Source organism: Octopus sinensis, linkage group LG9 (assembly GCF_006345805.1).
Source record: "Octopus sinensis linkage group LG9, ASM634580v1, whole genome shotgun sequence".
Lineage (NCBI taxonomy): Eukaryota > Metazoa > Mollusca > Cephalopoda > Octopoda > Octopodidae > Octopus > Octopus sinensis.
This window is the reverse complement of record NC_043005.1, coordinates 13,815,880-13,840,440: the sequence shown is the minus strand read 5'-3', so window position 1 is coordinate 13,840,440 and position 24,561 is coordinate 13,815,880. Positions and strand designations below refer to the sequence as shown.

Below are 24,561 nucleotides of genomic sequence, written 5' to 3'. Positions count from 1 at the left end.
TTTCCAGTCAGGCAACTGTTTTGGATTCTAATAGAACATATGGAATCTAACTTGATAATTACATAACGTGATCTTAGATAATCTAGATAGGCACACGCATACTCTCTTTCTCTCTCTATGTACGTATGTATGTATGTATGTATGTATGTATGTATGTATGTATGTATGTATGTATGTATGTATGTATGTATGTATGTATGTATGTATTTATGCCTATCTATCTATCTATCTATCTCTCTCTCTCTCTCTCTCTCTCTCTCTCTCTATATATATATATATATATATATATATATATATATACTTACATGGATATGCAGACACACACACGCACTCACACATACACACACACACACAGACACACACACGCACACACATACGTATATAATTTTAGAAATTTGATTCAAAGAACCAAACAGCAAGTCACGGTAAGCACTACAGCTGAGGAACTGGTTATCGGGTAACACAAACTACAACGCAATTTAACAGGACGGTGCACTGGTAATCTCAGACACACTATATATATATATATATATATATAGTGTTTCCATTCTGGAGTATGTAATATGCAACTTACCAGGTGTGAGAGGCAAAGAAATCTAAATATTTAATGAAACATCTGTAATCACTACAGATGCTATAAAAATTCCTTCGCCTCACATATTTTTGCTTTGCTTATACCTTATACATATATTCATACGTGGAGGCGCAATGGCCCAGTGGTTAGGGCAGCGGACTCGCGGTCATAGGATCGCGGTTTCGATTCCCAGACCGGGCGTTGTGAGTGTTTATTGAGCGAAAACACCTAAAGCTCCACGAGGCTCCGGCAGGGGATGGTGGTGATCCCTGCTGTACTCTTTCACCACAACTTTCTCTCACTCTTACTTCCTGTTTCTGTTGTACCTGTATTTCAAGGGGCCGGCCTTGTCACTCTCTGTGTCACGCTGAATATCCCCGAGAACTACGTTAAGGGTGCACGTGTCTGTGGAGTGCTCAACCACTTACACGTTAATTTCACGAGCAGGCTGTTCCGTTGATTCGGATCAACCGGAACCCTCGTCGTCGTAACCGACGGAGTGCTTCCTTCCTTCCTTCCTTCCTTCCTTCCTTCCTTCCTTCCTTCCTTCCTTCCATCCATCCATCCATCCATCCATCCATCCATCCATCCATCCATCCATCCATCCATCCATCCATCCATCCATCCATCCATCCATCCATCCATCCATACATACATACATACATACATACATACATACATACATACATACATACATACATACATACATACATACATACATACATACATACATACATACATACATACATACATACATACATACATACATACATACATACATACATACATACATACATACATACATACATACATACATACATACATACATACATACATACATACATACATACATACATACATACATACATACATACATACATACAAGAACCCACAGTATGGTAGAAGTCATAGCCACTCATAATGAAAAATACTGATGGAATATACCAGTAAAAACCTCAATAAAATGTATATATAATAGACCTGACATAGTGATTTGGGATTGAGAAGAAAAACTGTATTATGTTGTGGAAATCAGTTTCCCACGTGTGTTAAAATAAAACTGAAGATCAGCAAAAAAGTGAATACTTGCGCTGAACTATTGAGGAATCAACAGTTACTTTATGCAGACTACAAGTTCAAGTTTATAACTGTAATTATTGGGGCACTTGGATATGTAACACACTGCCTAAATACCAATCTTTAGAAATTAGACTTCTCAAACCTATAACGGAAAAAAGTTGATTGGAAGACTACAGATACAATCCATCACTGGGACTGTAAAACTTTCCAAACGTTTATCATTTAAATAATATGTAGGAGCATATGTAAGAAATTCAGCTGAAATGCACTGGTTTTAGACGTTCACTCAAGTATATGTGATGAAAGAAATTTGTGGGTACGTATGCATTAATATGAATATGTGTGTTTTTTTATGAATGTGTATATATATGTATGTGTGTATATATACATACATCATATGTAAATATATATATATCTGCACACACACACACACACGCTCACTCACGCACACACGCACACACACACGTATACACATAACACACATACACTTATCTATAGCTGCACCCCTCAATAAAAATCTCTTATATTAAACGTAGTGATTTCATCATGCCTACATAGAGGAGAAAGTGTGCTTTTATATGTCAAAGCTCGTAAGAACTCAGGATGTCACTCGAATAACTCGCTAACGCATGTACTTGAAAAGCATTATCAAAACTCTCTCGTTCATTGCTTGATAAAATATAATACAACAGAGTCATTAAGAGAACCGTATTCATTTATGGAATGTTTCCGTTTCCGCTATTAACAAAGACAATATTTTGGAACTGCAGCATTTTCGATCCACGTAAGGAAAAAACCTGGAAATCCACTTAAACGCACATATACAGTGAGCCTTAAATATTGTCCGAAATAAAATTCTTTGATATATATTGATTTATAGATTTGCACATGAATTCACCCTTAATACTTGCACCTATAAACAAATATATGCACAACTATTGCGTTGAAAATTAAATTACATTTTGTAAATCTCTCAATGAGAGATATTCAGCAACAGTACTCTAGAGTGAAGATTATTTGCCAACATAACATGGTAGTTCTGGTTTAGGACGACTCCTGGGGCTTATATGAAGGGAAATAACCTTCATGAAGGGTTTATATGACCTTATATGAAGGGAAATAACCAAGAAATAACGATACGCAGATATTGTTTTGAGCTGAGTGCGGGTGCTAAATGCCCTTGTTCGAAAATATAAGAACGTCGTATAGCCAGCTGAAGACGATGTCTCCTGGGGCTGAACTACAGCAACATTCGCTCCAAACCAGGACTGCTATGTTATGTTGGCAAATAATCTTTACTCTTGTGTTGTTGAAATTTCATTGAGGAACATTTGGACCTAAGTTACAAACAAGCTCTTTCTCAATTGACTACAAATCTACGAATAAAACTAAATAATAACATCTATGCATGCGTACAAAAACATTTAGTGTTTTTTTCCAGGTGATCACCGTCGGTCACTATCAGAGATTGCCATTTTCATTTTTCACACCAATTTTAAGGCCAGAAAGCACAGGTTTCGCTTATGATGATGGTAAACCACATTACCAAATAAAGGAATAATCTATTATTATATAGTGAATATTATTATAATAGTTGGCTGTGAGGTAAGAAGCTTGCTTCCCAAACACATGGTTTCGGGTTCAGTCCCACTGCCTCGACCCGACCGAAGTCTTGTCGATATATATATATATATATATACAAAGAGCAATAAAGATTCAAGTTAATTTAAAAAAATTTACTTGAATATGGTACCTAACTTAGATGCACCAAAAAAAAACTATACTGATTTAACAATACAGTAATGTGGGGTGATTATAAGCGAGAAAGAAGCAACAAGAATGGATAGGTTTTTAGTACGATCGTTTCATACAAGGACAGGTTTTATTAAAAGTTGCAAAGATTACAGCATATAAACGAGTCCCGTACTCATCAGCTAAAATACATGTAAGTTCTCTAGACATCCTAGTGTTTGAGGCTATACTCATGAAGTAATGTAGATAATTAAACAGATTTCTAAAGTTCATTAAAGTTCTTTAAAGATGATGCATAGTCTTATCACAGAATTTTAAAAATTTTAAAAAAGTTTTGATAGCATCACAGAGAAGGTGACCTAATCCATATGAATTTCCATAGATATGATGAGGGATTATATACTCACAGAAGACAAATTTATCCATTGTTATTAGCATTACAGAGAGGGTGAACTAATCCTTTGTATATATGCACAGATTCCAATGGTGTAGATGTAAATTTCCAGAGAAATGGAGATGAATTTCATATTCACAGGCGATAAATTTTACAATGGTTGAACACAATGAGGTAGGTACCAATCCTTGTCATATGATTAGGTGTTTGCCATATTAATCACATTACTGCTATTCACAAGAGGCTGCAGCTATTTAACTCTTAAAGGTTGAAGGGCTTACTAGATCGGCCAAGAATAGAGAAGGAATAGAAGAAAAGAGAGAAAATAATGGAGGAGGGAGCAAAAAAGGGGGGGAAAGGGGGGGACTAAAAGAGAAGAGAAAAGGAAACAGAGAATAAGAAGAAAAAAAGAAGAGAGAAAAAGAAAGAAATAGGGAAAGAAGGGAAAAAAAAGAAAAAGAAAAAGAAAAAAGAGGGTTCTAGTTATACAGAAGAGCTAGTAGACTGTAAGTCTGTTTTTAATCAACAGGCATCTAGGAACTGGAGGGGAATATTATTATTCTTTGACCAGTAAACCGTTAATTTATTGCTGTTGAAATCAGCTATGAGTTTAAAGAGAATCTAAAGAGATAACACAGTCAGGGGTTAAGGGGTCAGATGCTAAAATCACCAGAAAATACATTAGGAAAATCTAAGTATAATCTTATCAAAAAGTCATTAAAAATTTACTTATTAATTTATTCATTTTATTGTCTTAAGGAGTTGTCGTTATTATTCATACATTGACCGACTACAGGTCAAATCTTATAAGATCATTTACAAGGTGTTAGGGGATTGTCTATCCTAATGAAGATAATCATATTATCACCGAGGGAATAGCCTTATTTATTTAATTATGAAATAGAATTATGGGGCTACAGTAACTAATTATAATTTATTAGAGTTATGCTATTTAAATTAGATTAAGTTAGGAATTAAAATTAAATATTACAATTAAGATTTAAAATTAAGAATTTAAAAATTGTGAGTTTGAAATTAAATAAAGCCTCAATTAAGTAGCGAATGAGTACTATTCATTTCTCTGTTCTCAAAAAACTGATGTAGATATAAGGAAAAAGATAAAGATAACTGTAATGTGAGAACTCTTAGTTATCTACTTAAAGCAGTGCTATACTAGTAGAAATCAAGTTATATCTATCTATCTAGTTATGAATATTCCAATCATTTAAAATATTTTAAAGTCTTCAATTTAGCGTGGACACAAACTTGACCTAGTTCGATATGGTTATTCAATAAGTTTCTATGTTTACTATGCTTTAGAATTTCGTACGTCTCCATGGAGCATAGTTGACAACCAACCCTACTATTTTTATACGGAATTGCTCTCCTAACTATTTCCCAATTAAGGGTATAATTTTTGTTATTATTTTTGAGTTCCCAGATTTTGTTTGAAAGTGTGGTGGTACCAGCTTTATGACGTAATTTAAAAGTCGAGATGTGATTTCTAACTCTGGCTAAAAAATTAATTGTACAGCCAATGTAAAAATATTTGTTATTCTCCGTGGATATGGTACATTTATAGATTACATTATTTTCCTTACATAGACCAGGTGCCGGGCATTTTGATTTTATTCTACACTTACACACAGGAGGAACAACTTCAGGCCTTGGATTATTCCTGGGTAGATGTTTAAGGTTCCTATTATTTTTTTGATTATCATTTCTATAGTTGGTACTGATATCTAAAGTATTGTTATTATTTATTGATCCTTCCATTTCATCATTTAGGCGTAAAGTCCTACCAAGATTTCTTATATTATTCGTAATGTTATTATTATTGTTAGTCTTTTTATCCAACTGTATATTATTGTTATAGATATCACTGATATTTTCATTCTCCTTATTTTCTCCTTATTTTCCTTAATTGGGAAATAGTTAGGAGAGCAATTCCGTATAAAAATAGTAGGGTTGGTTGTCAACTATGCTCCATGGAGACGTACGAAATTCTAAAGCATAGTAAACATAGAAACTTATTGAATAACCATATCGAACTAGGTCAAGTTTGTGTCCACGCTAAATTGAAGACTTTAAAATATTTTAAATGATTGGAATATTCATAACTAGATAGATAGATATAACTTGATTTCTACTAGTATAGCACTGCTTTAAGTAGATAACTAAGAGTTCTCACATTACAGTTATCTTTATCTTTTTCCTTATATCTACATCAGTTTTTTGAGAACAGAGAAATGAATAGTACTCATTCGCTACTTAATTGAGGCTTTATTTAATTTCAAACTCACAATTTTTAAATTCTTAATTTTAAATCTTAATTGTAATATTTAATTTTAATTCCTAACTTAATCTAATTTAAATAGCATAACTCTAATAAATTATAATTAGTTACTGTAGCCCCATAATTCTATTTCATAATTAAATAAATAAGGCTATTCCCTCGGTGATAATATGATTATCTTCATTAGGATAGACAATCCCCTAACACCTTGTAAATGATCTTATAAGATTTGACCTGTAGTCGGTCAATGTATGAATAATAACGACAACTCTTAAGACAATAAAATGAATAAATTAAATAAGTAAATTTTTAATGACTTTTTGATAAGATTATACTTAGATTTTCCTAATGTATTTTCTGGTGATTTTAGCATCTGACCCCTTAACCCCTGACTGTGTTATCTCTTTAGATTCTCTTTAAACTCATAGCTGATTTCAACAGCAATAAATTAACGGTTTACTGGTCAAAGAATAATAATATTCCCCTCCAGTTCCTAGATGCCTGTTGATTAAAAACAGACTTACAGTCTACTAGCTCTTCTGTATAACTAGAACCCTCTTTTTTCTTTTTTCTTTTTCTTTTTTTTCCCTTCTTTCCCTATTTCTTTCTCTTTTCTCTTTCTTCTTTTTCTTCTTCTTATTCTCTGTTTCCTTTTCTCTTCTCTTTTAGTCCCCCTTTCCCCCCCCTTTTTTGCTCCCTCCTCCATTATTTTCTCTCTTTAATCTGAATATGAAATTCATCTCCATTTCTCTGGAAATTTACATCTACACCATTGGAATCTGTGCATATATACAAAGGATTAGTTCACCCTCTCTGTAATGCTAATAACAATGGATAAATTTGTCTTCTGTGAGTATTAATCCCTCATCATATCTATGGAAATTCATATGGATTAGGTCCCTTCTCTCTGTGATGCTATCAAAACTTTTTTAAAAATTTTAAAATTCTGTGATAAGACTATGCATCATCTTTAAAGAACTTTAATGAACTTTAGAAATCTGTTTAATTATCTACATTACTTCATGAGTATAGCCTCAAACACTAGGATGTCTAGAGAACTTACATGTATTTTAGCTGATGAGTACGGGACTCGTTTATATGCTGTAATCTTTGCAACTTTTAATAAAACCTGTCCTTGTATGAAACGATCGTACTAAAAACCTATCCATTCTTGTTGCTTCTTTCTCGCGTATATATATATATTATATATATATATATATATATATATATATATATATTATTGTGTGTTGTGTGTGTGTGTGTGTGTGTGTGTGGTTTGTGTGTGGTGTGTGTGGGTGGCGAATGAAAGACGCAGAACAACTGCAACCACAAATCCTAATCTTACCATTATATCAATGTGCTGTCTAGACCTCAACACAAGTGCGACTAAATTAAGAAGCCTCATTTATCGAAAAATATTAGCCAGAACTAAATATAAACTCATGTTGATAATTACTGATTCATCTCCCTTCTACTGAAAAATACCTTGGTTAACAATTATCCCCCACCTAACAAAGAACATTTCTCATTTTGTATTGCATCTAACACTCAAAATTTGAAAAGTTTCAGCGAAATCGGTCGCCTAATTACAGGAGAAAAAAAATCTTATCTTATATAATATTGTATAATAATTTTGCCATGACGATTTAAATATATTCTTTAGTCTCGTAAAACAAATATTCTGTATTTATTCATCTTCTTTCTTTCCTTATATATATATAATATATATATATATATATATATATATAATATATATATATATATATTATATATATATATATATATATATATATAGTGGTACCTTGACTTACGAATTTAATTCGTTCCGTGAAGGAGCTGGTAACTGAAATTACTCGTATATCAAATCAAATTTCCCCATTGAAATGAACTGAAATGCCATTGATCCGTAAAAAAAAAAACCCGCCCCCACCTCACCCCTAAACCACCGCAACTTGAGCATGATTTTCGCCCTTTCGCCACGCTTTCCTCACTTTCATCTGCAGAAGTTTTCGATAAAACCCTGTCCAATAAGGTCTGTTGCATCCTCACTCTCAGAATACTTCTGAAATGAGCTTCGCAAGTGTCATTAAATAGCGCCGTCGCACGCCCAGTTGCAACTTTTTCTGGGTGTTTCTTTTGAATAAAGTCCTACATTCCCAACATTCCCTTTATCGCACTGGTAGAGATAACCTCCTCTGTCTCCTCTGCGTCACCTATTTCTTGCAAAACCTCCGTGTGCTGCTGCGTCTGTCGCCCCTTTAACTCTTCCGTTGTCTGTTCCTTGGAGTGCTCCTCGATGAACCCATAGATGCCACCTTCATTCACAACCAGGCCCATGGACTTGCTGAGAAATACAACCTTCTCCACCACTGTCGCTTCGGGTGCGAGCCTTTCAAAGTCCGTTTCAGACTCAACCTCAGGCTACTACTTCCTTCACGTAGAAGTCAAGATCCTCTCTGTAACACCCTGCCAGACCAAAACAATAATTCTGAGGCATATCCCGATGTTATAGTGGTCCTTCAAGAACTCTCGAAGAGTGAGGCTTGGGCTCTCCGTCACCTGAAATCAGCAGCGGAGCAGGTACTTGGTGAAGAGCTTATTGAAATTAGAAATCTTCTGATGGTCCGTGGGCGGCAGGGAAGGGAATGGAGTTGAGTGAAATGTAGAGAACTATATACTTGAACCTTTCGAAGATGTCATCTTTGAAGTTAGGTGGGTGAGTTGGTGCATTGTCCAGGATGAGAAGGGCTTGAAGAGATTGGGTATATTCCTGGAGACATTTTGTAACTTCAGGACCAAAGACAAACTTCACCTACACCACAAAGAACTGCCTGGTGACCCACGCCCTTGGATTTGCCCTCCACATAACCTGCAGTTTTTCTTTCAGAATATTATGTGAGTTAAAGGCTCTGGGGTTTTCCGAACGATAAACAAGTAGACTTAATCTTTCAGTCACCGCACGCATTGGCGTACTGTGCAAGGGTTAGTCTATCTTTCAAGGCCTTTTGGCCTGGCATCCTCTTCTACTCTGCTGTTATATAAGTCCTCCTTGGTGTCTTCTTCCAAATGCATCAAACTTGAGCAACTTTCACTATTTTGAATCTGAGCAGTTTCAAATGTCATGATGATGATAGAAATGACATTTATACAATTAGATGTTAAGAAACAATATATTTTTGTGGTCCTTGACATAATACATGTCTCATCTTTGTGGAATCTGTCTGAAGATATGTTCACGTTCTGTTTAATTTAGCGTGACTATCATTGCACACTAGAACATGTTTTGCTAAGCTTTTAACTGTTTCTTATGAAAATTGGTATTTTGAATGTGCCATAATCTTTTAATTATGAGGTCACATGGGTCCAGATCACTTTTCAACAAGCATGGTCAAAGGACTGCAAAAAGAACTTCATAGTATGCATGCTCTTTACAGAACTTTGCCATCACAAATCTGCATTTGCTTACTTTATAACTGTTGACTTATTGAGACTATTATGAAAATGCCTTTCTCAGATTACAACTGGCTTCAATATGCTTTGTATTTCAGAAATATGACCAGTTGTGAGAGAGAAAAAATGTAAAAACAGTCCCGGTGCCTTCTTCTTATTTCTGGATTAGGCAACGAAACAAAATCACAGATTTTGTGATGAAAGCTTACCTTACTTCCTTAGTTACTTTAGCATGAAACTGTGTAACTAGGTAGTGTGCAAAACATGTGTTAAAACACTCAGAGAGTGACTGCTTCAAATGCTTAAGCAGAAAGTTTCCAGTTTTGTCCTGTAAGAAAATTGAGGATGGTATATTTGACGGGCCACATATTTGGTGGCTATTGCAGGACTAGTTATTTTTTGGAGACCATGTCTGGCATTGAATAAAAAATAAGGGATTCTCTTACTGCAGTTGTATCTAATGTCCTGGGAAACAGGAAACCATCAAATTATGAAGATCTTGAGCAAACCCTGTTAACCAGTTTTCGAGCGATGGGCTGCAACATGAGTGTAAATGTGCATTTCCTGCATAGTCACCTGGACTACATCCTTGAAAGTCATAAGGCAATAAATGACGAGCTAGGAAAAAGATTCAACAAAGACATCGAGAACATACAGACGAGGTATCAAGGCAGGAGAAATATGATGCTGTCTACTACAGGTTAAAGAGACTGTCATGATGCAGTTTATTCACAAGGAGCAGCAAAGAGTAAGTTCATTCCTTGAGTAGTTGAAACTCCAGTGTGACAGATATATATATTCTAAGATGCGTAATTAAACATTTTGTGTAATATATTTGTTAAAAACTTTAAAAGTACTGTTTGGGTTGTGTTAGTTTCTCATTTAAATATTGCATTTAATGGCAAAATTGACAACATGAATTACAGTATATCAAAAAAATTGACGCGATAGAAATTTCTGAGAGAATTTCTGAACCCGAGAGCATTTCTGAACCCAACACCATCAGATTTAGGTAGGATGAATTGTTAAAAGCTAGACAACTAACATTTTTCTCAAAAACGTTCCCCAGTGCTATGAGACGGTAACTGCATGCGCCCGCTTCCAAATGCCTGTTTATAATCTCACGATGACATACAAACGAGAATGCGCCCATTATGCGTCGTTTTTCAGGAAACTGATACGCAGAAGGAAACAAAGGAAAATGTGTTTTCTTTAGGCAAGAAAAATAGCGCTAACTTGTATTAATGAATTAATCATGCAAAGAAGGAAACTTCCTACTGTATTTAAAACAGAGCGTTGCTTCTCGAAATACAGTATTTTATTTTACTGTATTTACCTGTATTTTATAAGATTAATAAGACTTGTTCTTTACGCAAATTATACTTATATTTTCTCCCATTTCCCTACTTTCTAGTGTGTTCAAAATATTACTGATAATACTGATGGATATATAAAGATTTAATGAGCTTTGTAAGGTGCTTTGGACCATCTAATAAGTGATGATCAGATATCTGGAAAATTCAGTTATTCAGCAACTCTTAGGTCCCAATGGTGTTGAATATAAGGTAATTTACTGAACATATATACAATCTTGCATATATACAAGTCTAATTCAACTTACAGTTCCTCCAAATTGACGAGGTTTTTGAAGCTACTTTCTCCAATATTCGATATTTGATTCATAGAAAGGGTTCTGAAAAGTGAAAAGACAAACAATAAAATGAAAAGACAGATCATTAGAGGACATTAAAGTGTGAAGAAGAGTTATTGAGATTTTGGTAGGAATGGTGGGCAGTATAGATAAGGAATGATTGAGAAGAGTCTGAAGACCTGAGATAAGCTACGAATAAATTAATGACATATGTAAGTAGAAGAATATAATATGTACACATACACCCATCAATACAAAGACATCTTCCTCATCAGACACGTACGCACACACACACATATATATATATACATACATAATACATACATACACACACACATATATATATATATATACATATATAATACATACACACACACACATATGTATACATATATATACATATATATATATGAAAAAACAAGTCAAAAATAGAAAATGCTAAGATGATTTTATAGTGAATCTTTCAGTACCGGTTTCGGTCATTTTGAGACCTTTTCAACTGTAACGATTAAATAATTAAATTTAGAAAAATTAGAAGAAAAGTTTTTTTAAAAGAATATTTCTGTAGTAGTGTTCAGATATAAGTAGCATTCTGCCTTTCTCTGACTCCCTTGTTTGCACTTGTGTGTTCGAGGTCGTTTTGAGTTCTTGGTAGGATAGGTGAAGAATAATGAGGCTGATGTGGAGAGGGGGTGGGGAAATCTGGGAATGCCTTAATGGTCGTATTTTGAATGGTCAGTGGCTGACAGTAGTCGCAGTTCAATTCAGGAATTGTTTATGGAATTTGCATAGGCGTTATACTGAAAGACATTAGCGACAAGGTTAAGGGGTGGAAGGTGGAGAAGTAGAAGAAGAAGATGACGATGTTGATGATGATGATGATGATGAAGAAGAAAAAGAAGAAGGAGAAGGAGAAGATGGTGGTGATGATGGTGGTGATGATGATGACGACGATGATGATGATAATGATGATGATGAAGAAGAAGAGGAAGAAGAAGAAGAAAAAACAGAGAAGGGAGAATATGAATGGGTGTAAGTATAGCTGTGATGGGGCTGATTAGTAATGGATTCTATGGAGTGTAATATTTGTGTGTGTATATATTTCTTTTATTCTAAAGTTGAGGTATATTAATTGTTTGTCTTAGACCCGTTAAGAAGTGGCTTGTATTTTCTAATATATATATATATATATATATATAGAATCTTTCTAGAATCTTTCCTCTGTTTTGTCCAATCCTTCCATCCCTCCCTGGAATTCTCCTGCATCATTTCCAACACTTCCGTCGCCTTTCTCGCCATTTCGGTCAACATACACAACTCTGCTCTCACTACCTCCACCCACAACAAACACACCGACTCACACTCATAACTCAAATTATCCTGCACCCACCCTACACGCACCAAGCTCTCCATCCTCTACTCCCAATTCCTCTGCGCAGGCTCTGCAGTGACAACCATGACTTTGAGACTCAGTCTCAACTCCTCAACAGTTCATCCTGCTTGGATCTCCTCTGACCACTATTCACACCGTCCTTGCCAGAGCACTTCCGTGGATCGTGCCTCTGCTCTCTCTCTTCACGCACGCGTCCCGCCGTTGCCCGTCTCCCGTTTCTCCTCACCTACTATCACTCCACCCTGCCCCTCCAACGAACCATTCTCCGAGCCTTCCGGCGACTCCACTCCGACCCTTCCACTTCGCACATCTTCCCCAACCTGCCCCTTCCCTCCTTCAAACGAGCCCACAACATATGTGACCTCCTGGTCCACAGACACTTTCCTAATATCACTCCCACATACCCGAACATCCCCCACCCCACATACTCACCCCTACTCGCACATCCTCACCCTACACCCTCACCCCACCCCACCCCACATCTTCCCCTCATCCTACATCCTCACCCCTACCCGCACATTCATACATACGAGCCTTGGAGCTAGGTCAGATATCAGCTCTTTCTCTACTGACGAGAAATTTTGAAATTAAACTGAATAATGACATATAAAAATATATGTATATCTATGTGTGCATGGGCGTAGAAACATATAAAATCTCATAAATATAGAATGAGAGGCAAAATATACCCAACTCACAATTTCTTTAAATTCTGAAGGTGTTGCCAAGAATCATCTCCGATTTTCTTAATTCTGTTTTCGCTCAGGTCTCTGAAAAATGTAAGGGTATATGTAGCAGATGCAATTGAAATGCACCGGTTTTTAGTGCATTGATAAAGATGGAAGATTTGGTATCTAGGGTGTATGTCTAGCTGCATGCTTACGGGAATTTTCCTAGTGGTGGGATCCCGGGTTGTTGCTTGTGGACCGTAAGTCTATCCCTCAAAGTTAAGCTGGTTTGACCAATGTAGTCACCACCACATCTAAGAACATAGACTACGTTCTTCGAAAAACTTACACCTTCTGTTTTGAACATGGTAATTTATCAACATTGAAACATTTTAATTTGTCAACAGTGAAACGTTTTAGTTGTTCAACATTGAAACTTTTTAAGATGCTTTTTTCTGATTTTAAACTTTTACCATTAATAACAAAAAAATATTGCTGAAACTAGTTTGGTATTTATGTAAATGAATATATTTTAAACATTTACGAGTTTTTGAAATTTAGTTGCATTTTCAACAACACATTTTCACACACACACACACACACACACAGACACACACAGACACACACACACACACACACACACAACACACACACACACACACACATATATATTATATATATATATATATATATTATATATAATATATATATATATGAAAATACCAATGGGACCTGAGGATTGCTCAATAACTGAATTTTCCAGATATCTGACCATCGTTTATTAGATGGTCCAAATCACCTACAAAACACATTAAAACTCTATATATCCATCAGTACTATCAATAATATCTCGAACACAGTAGAAAGGAGGGAAGTAGCGGAAAATATAAGCATATTTGCATAAAGAACAGGTTTTATTAATCTTATAAAATACGGGTAATACAGTAAATGCAGTAAAATAAAATGCTGTATTTGAGAAGGGACACTCCATTTTGTATGTCAAAATTACATACAAAGGCGAATGCGCCCACTGGATATATAGAATTCTAATCAGTTTTTATCGTGCTTTGGACCACTTGATAAGTGATGATCAGATATCTGGAAAATTACGTTTTTCAGTAGACCTCAGAACCTATTGGTGTTGAATATGAGGGAGTGTACTGTACATATATACCATGCGTTTTATAATACAAGTCTAATTCAACTTACAGTTCCTCCAAATTGACGAGGTTTTTGAAGCTACTTTCTTCAATATTCGATATTTGATTCCTAGAAAGGATTCTGAAAAATGAAAAGACAAACAATAAAAAAGAAAGACAGATCATTAGAGGACATTAAAGTGTGAAGAAGAGTTATTGAGATTTTGGTAGGAATGGTGGGCAGTATAGATAAGGGTAATTGAGAAGAGTCTGAAGACCTGAGATAAGCCTAAGAATAATGAATGACATGTTGTAAGTAGAAGAATATAATATGTACACCTACATCCATCAATACAACGATACACACATATACACGCCTATACATACATACATACATACATACATACATACTACATACATCAATACATACATACATACATACATACATATATATATATATTATATATACATATATATATATACATAATATATTATATAATATATATATATATATATATATATATATATACACAAATAGATATACATGCATATAAACATACACATGAGCCTTGAATCTAGGTCAGATATCAGCTCTTTCTCTACTGACGAGAAATTTTGAAATAAAACTGAATAAGGTCATATAAAAATATATGTATATATATATGTGTGTGTGAATGTGCGTACAAACATATAAAATCTAATAAATATAGAATGAGAGGCAAAATATACCCAACTCACAATTTCGTTAAATTCTGAAGGTGTTGCCAAGAATCATCTCCGATTTTCTTAATTCTGTTTTCGCTCAGGTCTCTGAAAAATGTAAGGGTATATGTAGCAGATGCAATTGAAATGCACCGGTTTTTAGTGCATTGATAGAGATGGAAGATTTGGTATCTAGGGTGTATGTCTAGCTGCATGCTTACGGGAATTTTCCTAGTGGTGGGATCCCGGGTTGTTGCTTGTGGACCGTAAGTCTATCCCTCAAAGTTAAGCTGGTTTGACCAATGTAGTCACCACCACATCTAAGAACATAGACTAAGTTCTTCGAAAAACTTACACCTTCTGTTTTGAACATGATAATTTATCAACATTGAAACATTTTAATTTGTCAACAGTGAAACGTTTTAGTTTGTCAACATTGAAACTTTTAAAGATGCTTTTTTCTGATTTTAAACTTTTACCATTAAAAACAAAAAATATTGCTGAAACTAGTTTGGTATTTATGTAAATGAATATATTTTAAACATTTACGAGTTTTTGAAATTTAGTTGCATTTTCAACAACACATTTTCACACACACACACACACACACACACACACACACACAGACACACACACACACATATATATATATATATATATATATGAAAATACCAATGGGACCTGAGGATTGCTCAATAACTGAATTTTCCAGATATCTGACCATCGTTTATTAGATGGTCCAAATCACCTTACAAAACACATTAAAACTCTATATATCCATCAGTACTATCAATAATATCTCGAACACAGTAGAAAGGAGGGAAGTAGCGGAAAATATAAGCATAATTTGCATAAAGAACAGGTTTTATTAATCTTATAAAATACGGGTATATACAGTAAATGCAGTAAAATAAAATGCTGTATTTGAGAAGGGACACTCCATTTTGTATGTCAAAATTACATACAAAGGCGAATGCGCCCACTGGATATATAGAATTCTAATCAGTTTTTATCGTGCTTTGGACCACTTGATAAGTGATGATCAGATATCTGGAAAATTACGTTTTTCAGTAGACCTCAGAACCTATTGGTGTTGAATATGAGGGAGTGTACTGTACATATATACCATGCGTTTATATATACAAGTCTAATTCAACTTACAGTTCCTCCAAATTGACGAGGTTTTTGAAGCTACTTTCTTCAATATTCGATATTTGATTCCTAGAAAGGATTCTGAAAAATGAAAAGACAAACAATAAAATGAAAAGACAGATCATTAGAGGACATTAAAGTGTGAAGAAGAGTTATTGAGATTTTGGTAGGAATGGTGGGCAGTATAGATAAGGAGTAATTGAGAAGAGTCTGAAGACCTGAGATAAGCTAAGAATAATGAATGACATGTGTAAGTAGAAGAATATAATATGTACACCTACATCCATCAATACAACGATACACACATATACACGCCTATACATACATACATACATACATACATACATACATACATACATACATACTACATACATACATACATACATACATACATACATATATATATATATATATATATATATATACATATATATATACTATATATATATATATATATATATATATATATATATATATATATATATATATATATATATACACACAATATATATACATGCATATAAACATACACATGAGCCTTGAATCTAGGTCAGATATCAGCTCTTTCTCTACTGACGAGAAATTTTGAAATAAAACTGAATAAGGTCATATAAAAATATATGTATATATATATGTGTGTGTGAATGTGCGTACAAACATATAAAATCTAATAAATATAGAATGAGAGGCAAAATTACCCAACTCACAATTCTCTTAAATTCTGAAGGTGTTGCCAAGAATCATCTCCGATTTTCTTAATTCTGTTTTTGCTCAGGTCTCTGAAAAATGTAAGGGTATATGTAGCAGATGCAATTGAAATGCACCGGTTTTTAGTGCATTGCATGATAGAGATGGAGATTTGGTATCTAGGGTGTATGTCTAGCTGCATGCTTACGGGAATTTTCCTAGTGGTGGGATCCCGGGTTGTTGCTTGTGGACCGTAAGTCTATCCCTCAAAGTTAAGCTGGTTTGACCAATGTAGTCACCACCACATCTAAGAACATAGACTAAGTTCTTCGAAAAACTTACACCTTCTGTTTTGAACATGATAATTTATCAACATTGAAACATTTTAATTTGTCAACAGTGAAACGTTTTAGTTTGTCAACATTGAAACTTTTAAAGATGCTTTTTTCTGATTTTAAACTTTTACCATTAATAAACAAAAAATATTGCTGAAACTAGTTTGGTATTTATGTAAATGAATATATTTTAAACATTTACGAGTTTTTGAAATTTAGTTGCATTTTCAACAACACATTTTCACACACACACACACACACACACACACACCACACAGACACACACACACACACACATATATATATATATATATATATATATGAAAATACCAATGGGACCTGAGGATTGCTCAATAACTGAATTTTCCAGATATCTGACCATCGTTTATTAGATGGTTCCAAATCACCTTACAAAACACATTAAAACTCTATATATCCATCAGTACTATCAATAATATCTCGAACACAGTAGAAAGGAGGGAGAGTAGCGGAAAATATAAGCATAATTTGCATAAAGAACAGGTTTTATTAATCTTATAAAATACGGGTATATACAGTAAATGCAGTAAAATAAAATGCTGTATTTGAGAAGGGACACTCCATTTTGTATGTCAAAATTACATACAAAGGCGAATGCGCCCACTGGATATATAGAATTCTAATCAGTTTTTATCGTGCTTTGGACTACTTGATAAGTGATGATCAGATATCTGGAAAATTACGTTTTTCAGTAGACCTCAGAACCTATTGGTGTTGAATATGAGGGAGTGTACTGTACATATATACCATGCGTTTATATATACAAGTCTAATTCAACTTACAGTTCCTCCAAATTGACGAGGTTTTTGAAGCTACTTTCTTCAATATTCGATATTTGATTCCTAGAAAGGATTCTGAAAAATGAAAAGACAAACAATAAAATGAAAAGACAGATCATTAGAGGACATTAAAGTGTGAAGAAGAGTTATTGAGATTTTGGTAGGAATGGTGGGCAGTATAGATAAGGAGTAATTGAGAAGAGTCTGAAGACCTGAGATAAGCTAAGAATAATGAATGACATGTGTAAGTAGAAGAATATAATATGTACACCTACATCCATCATAAAACGATACACACATATACACGCCTATACATACATACATACATACATACATACATACATACATACATACATACATACATACATACATACATACATACATACATACATACATATATATATATATATATATATATATATATACATATATATATACATATATTATATATATATATATATATATATATATATATAATATATTATATATATACACAAATATATATACATGCATATAAACATACACATGAGCCTTGAATCTAGGTCAGATATCAGCTCTTTCTCTACTGACGACGAGAAATTTTGAAATAAAACTGAATAAGGTCATATAAAAATATATGTATATTATATGTGTGGTGAATGTGCGTACAAACATATAAAATCTAATAAATATAGAATGAGAGGCAAAATATACCCAACTCACAATTTCTTTAAATTCTGAAGGTGTTGCCAAGAATCATCTCCGATTTTCTTAATTCTGTTTTTGCTCAGGTCTCTGAAAAATGTAAGGGTATATGTAGCAGATGCAATTGAAATGCACCGGGTTTTGATAAATGATAATCAGATACTTGGAAACTTGAGTTATTCCACAACCTTGAGGACCCGTTGGTACTGAATGTGAGGGAATTTACTGTACATATATACTACGCATACATGCACACACACACACACACACACACACACACACACACACACACACACGCATACACACACACACGCACACGCACATACACACGCACACACACACACACGCACGCACAAACACACACCAAAACGCACACACACACGCACACACACACACACGCACACACACACAAAACACACCACACACATACACACACACACACACACACACACACACACACACCACACACACACAAGTTTGATTCAATTTACAGCTCCTCCAAACTGCCGAGGTTTTTGAAGCTACTTTCTTCAATATTCGATATTTCATTATAAGCAAGGTTTCTGAAAAATGAAAAGACAAACCATAAAATGAAAAGACAGACCTTTAGAGGACATTAAAGTATGAACAAGAGTTACTGAGATTGTTGTAGGAAAGGTGAGGTTGTATAGAATTAGAATAGCTGAGAGGAGCCTGAAGACCTGAGATAAGCTAAGGATAAATGAGAGACATGGATAAGTAGAAGAATATATGTACATATACACCCATCACCACAAATGGATCTTTCTCATCATACACACATATACACGCATTTATATATATATATATATATATAATATATATATATATATATATATATATATTGGAAGGTTTGGAGATGATGTACAGGTATTATATATTAGAAGAAATGAGGTAATCAGAAGATTGGATGGTTCATATTTATAGATATTTTTTTATATATTACATTTTTTACATATATATATCATATCATTCAGATCATATCATTCGGATTATTAGCGCTTTCTCCCATTCCAGTGGGGTTTTCAAATCAAGTCAATTCCTTTGTGGGGAATTTGGTCATTTTATAGAGTTTCGTAGTAGTGAGGAGGAACAAGATAGTATAAGAGGGTGAGGTGGGTGAGGAGGAAGTGAGAGAGAGAACATGTGTGTATGTGTATGTGTGTGTATGTGTGTGTGTGTATGTGTGTGTGTGTGTGTGTGCGTTTGTATCTGAGGCTAAAGAGAAAAAGGGGAGGGGAGAGGGAAGAAGAAGTATTTCCTTTGGCCTGGGTTTTCTCTGTCCATTCTGGTGTCACTGAGTGTGTGTTGGTGGGTAGGCTGGCCGGACAAATGTCATTTGGGGTCATACTTTCTATGATCGTTTTGTGGAGGTGTGTGTGTGTGTCTGTGTGTCCGTGTGTGTTTGTGTGCGTGTGTGTGTGTCTCTGTGTGTTTGGAGAAGGGGAGAGAGACAAAAAGAGAAAAGGGAAAATAAAAATAAATATAAAACCAAAAACTAAAAAAATAAATAAAAATAAGGGAGGAAATGGAGAAGAAGAAAAAAATATTTTTGTGTGTTGATATTTATACCAATACATATATACACACAGACTTATACATAAAATATTTGAAAAAACCCTTTTATCGGTTCAAAATGAACAAACCAAATTACACCATCTTGAAAATTGTATATATAGGAAAGTTAAAATTAAAGTGACAATTAAAAGGTAAAGATGGAAGTAAATTATAAAGATAATAATATAATGTATATAACAGGCAATATACATATATACATACACAGATATATATATATATATATATATATATCACATACAGACATATACTAAATGTTCTACTATATAGATTGTAAAAAAGATGCGTCCTTCAATGTCACTATATATATATATACATGCTTACACATGAAATATTAGAGAAAAACCCACCTTCTATCGAATCAAAATGAACAATCAAATTACACCATCTTGAAAATTGCATATCATAGGAAGGTTAAAATTAGAATGACAATTGGCAAGTAAAGATCAAGTAAATTACAAAAACAATATAATGTATATAACAGGTAACATATACAGACACACACACACACACACACACACCTCCACAAAACGATCATAGAAAGTATGACCCCAAATGACATTTGACCGGCCAGCCTACCCACCAACACACACTCAGTGACACCAGAATGGACAGAGAGCTAAAATTCTTAGAAAACCCTAGGGGGTCCAGCAGGCCAAAAGAAATACTTCTTCTTCCCTCTCCCCTCCCCTTTTTCTCTTTAGCCTCAGATACAAACGCACACACACACACACACACACATACACACACACATGTTCTCTCTCTCACTTCCTCCTCACCCACCTCACCCTCTTATACTATCTTGTTCCTCCTCACTACTACGAAACTCTATAAAATGACCAAATTCCCCACAAAGGAATTGATTTGATTTGAAAACCCCACTGGAATGGGAGAAAGCGCTAATAATCCGAATGATATGATCTGAATGATATGATATATATATGTAAAAAATGTAATATATAAATAAATATCTATAAATATGAACCATCCGATCTTCTGATTACCTGTGGAAACAGCTCCCAGATCTGGTCGCTCCGCTTCTGCCATTGATGAGGCATCTGTCCGTCAAGTTGAGGGTGCCATTTTGGAAGATCGACGCATAATTACTCGCCAAATAGCCCATGAGGTCAAGATTAGTACCGGGTCTGTACAAACTATCATTCATGACCATTTGCATATGCAAACGGTGTCTGCCAGATGGATTCCCAGGTTGCTCACACCTTTCCAGAAGCAAGAACGCGTCGAGTGCTCGAGGATGAATTTGGAGATGTGCCAAGAAGATGAGTCAAAATTTTTCAAAAGACTGATTACAAAGAATGAAACCTGGGTCCATCACGATGATCCAGAGACCAAAGCCCAGTCAATGCAGTGGAAGCACCATGACTCACCCTCTCCAAAGAAGGCAAGGGTGCAGCCCTCCGCTGGCAAGGTCATGCTCACAGTCTTCTGGGACCAGGACGGAGTAGTGATGACAGATTTCCTGGCAAAGGGTACCACAATTACAGGAGCCTATTATGCTTCACTTTTGAGGAAATTAAGAGAAGTTATCAAAATCAAGAGGCGGGGCTAGATCAGCAAAGGCATCCTCCTCCTGCAGGACAACGCTCCGGTCCACAACTCGCTTGTCGCCAGATCAGAAGCATAGGCGTGCGGCTATGAACTCCTCCCCCATCCCCCTACTCTCCTGACCTTGCACCCTCTGATTTTCACCTCTTCCCAGTCATGAAGTTGTTTTTGAAAGGAAAGCGTTTTCCAGATGATGCAGCCTTGATTTCTGAAGTCACGTTGAGGTTGGAGGACCAAGCTGGGTTCATCTACAAAAACGGTCTCCAGAGCCGCATCAAACGATGGGAGAAATGCGTAACTCTGGGTGGTTCCTATGTAGAAAAAGACTAATAACTGTGCCAAGTTTCGTTGCTCTACTGCTATGGGAAGTGGGTCAGGGGCATTACTTATTGAACGCCCCTCGTATATTAGATAAATAGATAGATAAATGTAAGGTCAAAGGATCGAGATGCAGGAATGATCCCTTCATCTCGGCAATGAACCCTCATCAGGATGAGCTGGAAACTCAACAAAAGAATAAAAAAAACTTTTTGTTGAGTTTCCTGTTCATCGTGGTGAAGAGGGGGCTCATTGCACTTTAACTCGTAACCGAACAGCGGCAATGAACTCCCGAAATGTCCATAGGTGTGTTTGACTTGATTCTGTGAAACTTTTTGCTCCTGGACTCCAACCTACCATGATTTTCATGAAATGATTTTTTTTTGACGTACTCTTTTGTTTGAGTGGAGTAAGAAAATATTTTTAGTCGAGTGTTTTTTTTTATATATGTATACTTTATATTCCTATATTTTTGTCAGTCATTTAACTGAGGACATGATGGAGCACCACCTTTAGTCGAACAAATCCATCCCAGGAATCAATCTATCGGTCTTCTTTGCCAAACGCTAAGTTACGGGGACGTAAACACACCGACATCGGTTGTCAAGCGATGGTGGTGGGACAAACTCAGACACACAAACATATATATATATATATAAAAACACTCGACTAAAAATATTTTCTTACTCCACTCAAACAAAAGAGTTCGTCAAAAAAAAATCATTTCATATGTGTGTGTGTGTGTGTGTGTGTGTATATATACATACATATATATATTTACGTCGGGCTTCTTTCAGTTTCCGTCTACGAAGTTCACTCCCAAGGATTTGGTCGGTCTGAGGCTATAGTAGAAGACACTTGGCCGAAAGTGCCACGCAGTGGGACTGAACCCGGAACCATGTGGTTGGTAAGCAAGCTACTTGCCACACAGCCACGGTAATATTTATATATGATCAAATATTTCGAGGTATGGTGTTATATATAAAGTCGTTGACTCGAATTTGATGTTTGTTCTATGATCAATGTTTTTTTTTTATCTCTGTCTCAATTACATTTGAGCACTTTTTTTGCAGTCCTATAAACCCTTTTGTTTCTATAACAAGAAATAAAAATTATTTCTTGCCGTGTATATATATATATATATATATATATATATATATATATATATAGATATATATATATATATATACTGAATGTTCCTGATAACTGATTATCACTTATCAAATAGTTCAAAGCAGCTTACAAAATTCATTAAAACTTTATATATCTATTAGTGATATTTTGAAAATAGTAGAAATGAGGGAAATAGGGGAAAATACAAGTATAGTTTGAGTAAGAAATAAGGTTTACTAATCTTAAAAATACACGTACATGCAATAAGTGCAGTAAAACAAAATACTCTAGTTTGAAAAGCAACACTCCATTTTGTATGTCACAATGACACACAAGGGCGATTCCGCGCACTGGATATTTAGAGTTTTAGTGAGTTCTGTAAGGTGCTTTGTACCATTTAATAAATGATCCTATATCTGGAAAAGTTGCTATTCAGCAACTCTCTGGACCCTGTTGGTGTTGAATATGAGGGAGTTTACTATACATATATAAAATTCATAAACATACACAACAAGTCTGATTCAACTTACAGCTTCTCTAAACTGTCAAGGTTTTCGAATTCACCTTCTTCAATGTTCGATATTTCATTATAAGCAAGGTTTCTGAAAAATGAAAAGACAAACCATAAAATGAAAAGACAGATCATTAGAGGACATTAAAGTGTGAAGAAGAGTTATTGAGATTTTGGTAGGAAAAGTGGGTTGTATAGAAAAGGAATAGCTGAGAGGAGCCTGGAGGCCTGAGATAAGGTAAGTAGAAGAATATATGTACACACACGCCCATCGCCACAAATGCATCTTTCTCATCATACACACATATACACGCATATATATATATATATATATATTATATATACAAACATATATACACGCATACAAACATGCATACACACGAACCTTGGATCTAGGTTAGAAACAAGCTCCTTTTCTATTGGTAAGAAATTTTGAACTGAATGACGTATAAAAATATATGTATATGTACGTATGTGTGTGGAAACATAAAATCTATATTTATGTACGTATATTTGTATCTTTGACTCTGTATGTGTGTGTATGTGTGAATGTGTGTGTATAATTGCATATGTATGTGCATGCGTGCATGTCTATCCATCTCTCTCTCTCTCTCTCTCTCTATATATATATATATATATATATATATATATACATGCACACACACACACACATACATATATATAT

At 34.8% G+C, this 24,561-nt stretch overlaps 1 protein-coding gene across 5 annotated transcripts in view; it reads right to left on the bottom strand.

The window, feature by feature from the left end:
* The window catches only part of LOC115215701, a 123,459-nt gene that overhangs the window by 57,995 nt on the left and 40,903 nt on the right, over nucleotides 1–24,561 (bottom strand). For 2 of the 5 annotated variants that reach the window (XM_036505783.1, XM_036505782.1), the window contains exons 11-19: nucleotides 23,896–23,967; nucleotides 18,794–18,865; nucleotides 18,095–18,166; nucleotides 16,959–17,030; nucleotides 16,261–16,332; nucleotides 15,136–15,207; nucleotides 14,468–14,539; nucleotides 13,289–13,360; nucleotides 11,168–11,239 (exon numbers count right to left, since the gene is read on the bottom strand). In XM_036505783.1, the coding sequence (XP_036361676.1) occupies nucleotides 11,168–11,239; nucleotides 13,289–13,360; nucleotides 14,468–14,539; nucleotides 15,136–15,207; nucleotides 16,261–16,332; nucleotides 16,959–17,030; nucleotides 18,095–18,166; nucleotides 18,794–18,865; nucleotides 23,896–23,967 (648 nt within the window). The remainder of the gene's footprint in view (nucleotides 1–11,167; nucleotides 11,240–13,288; nucleotides 13,361–14,467; nucleotides 14,540–15,135; nucleotides 15,208–16,260; nucleotides 16,333–16,958; nucleotides 17,031–18,094; nucleotides 18,167–18,793; nucleotides 18,866–23,895; nucleotides 23,968–24,561) is intronic. The other 3 variants (XM_029784986.1, XM_036505784.1, XM_036505785.1) reach the window with 3 other exon arrangements.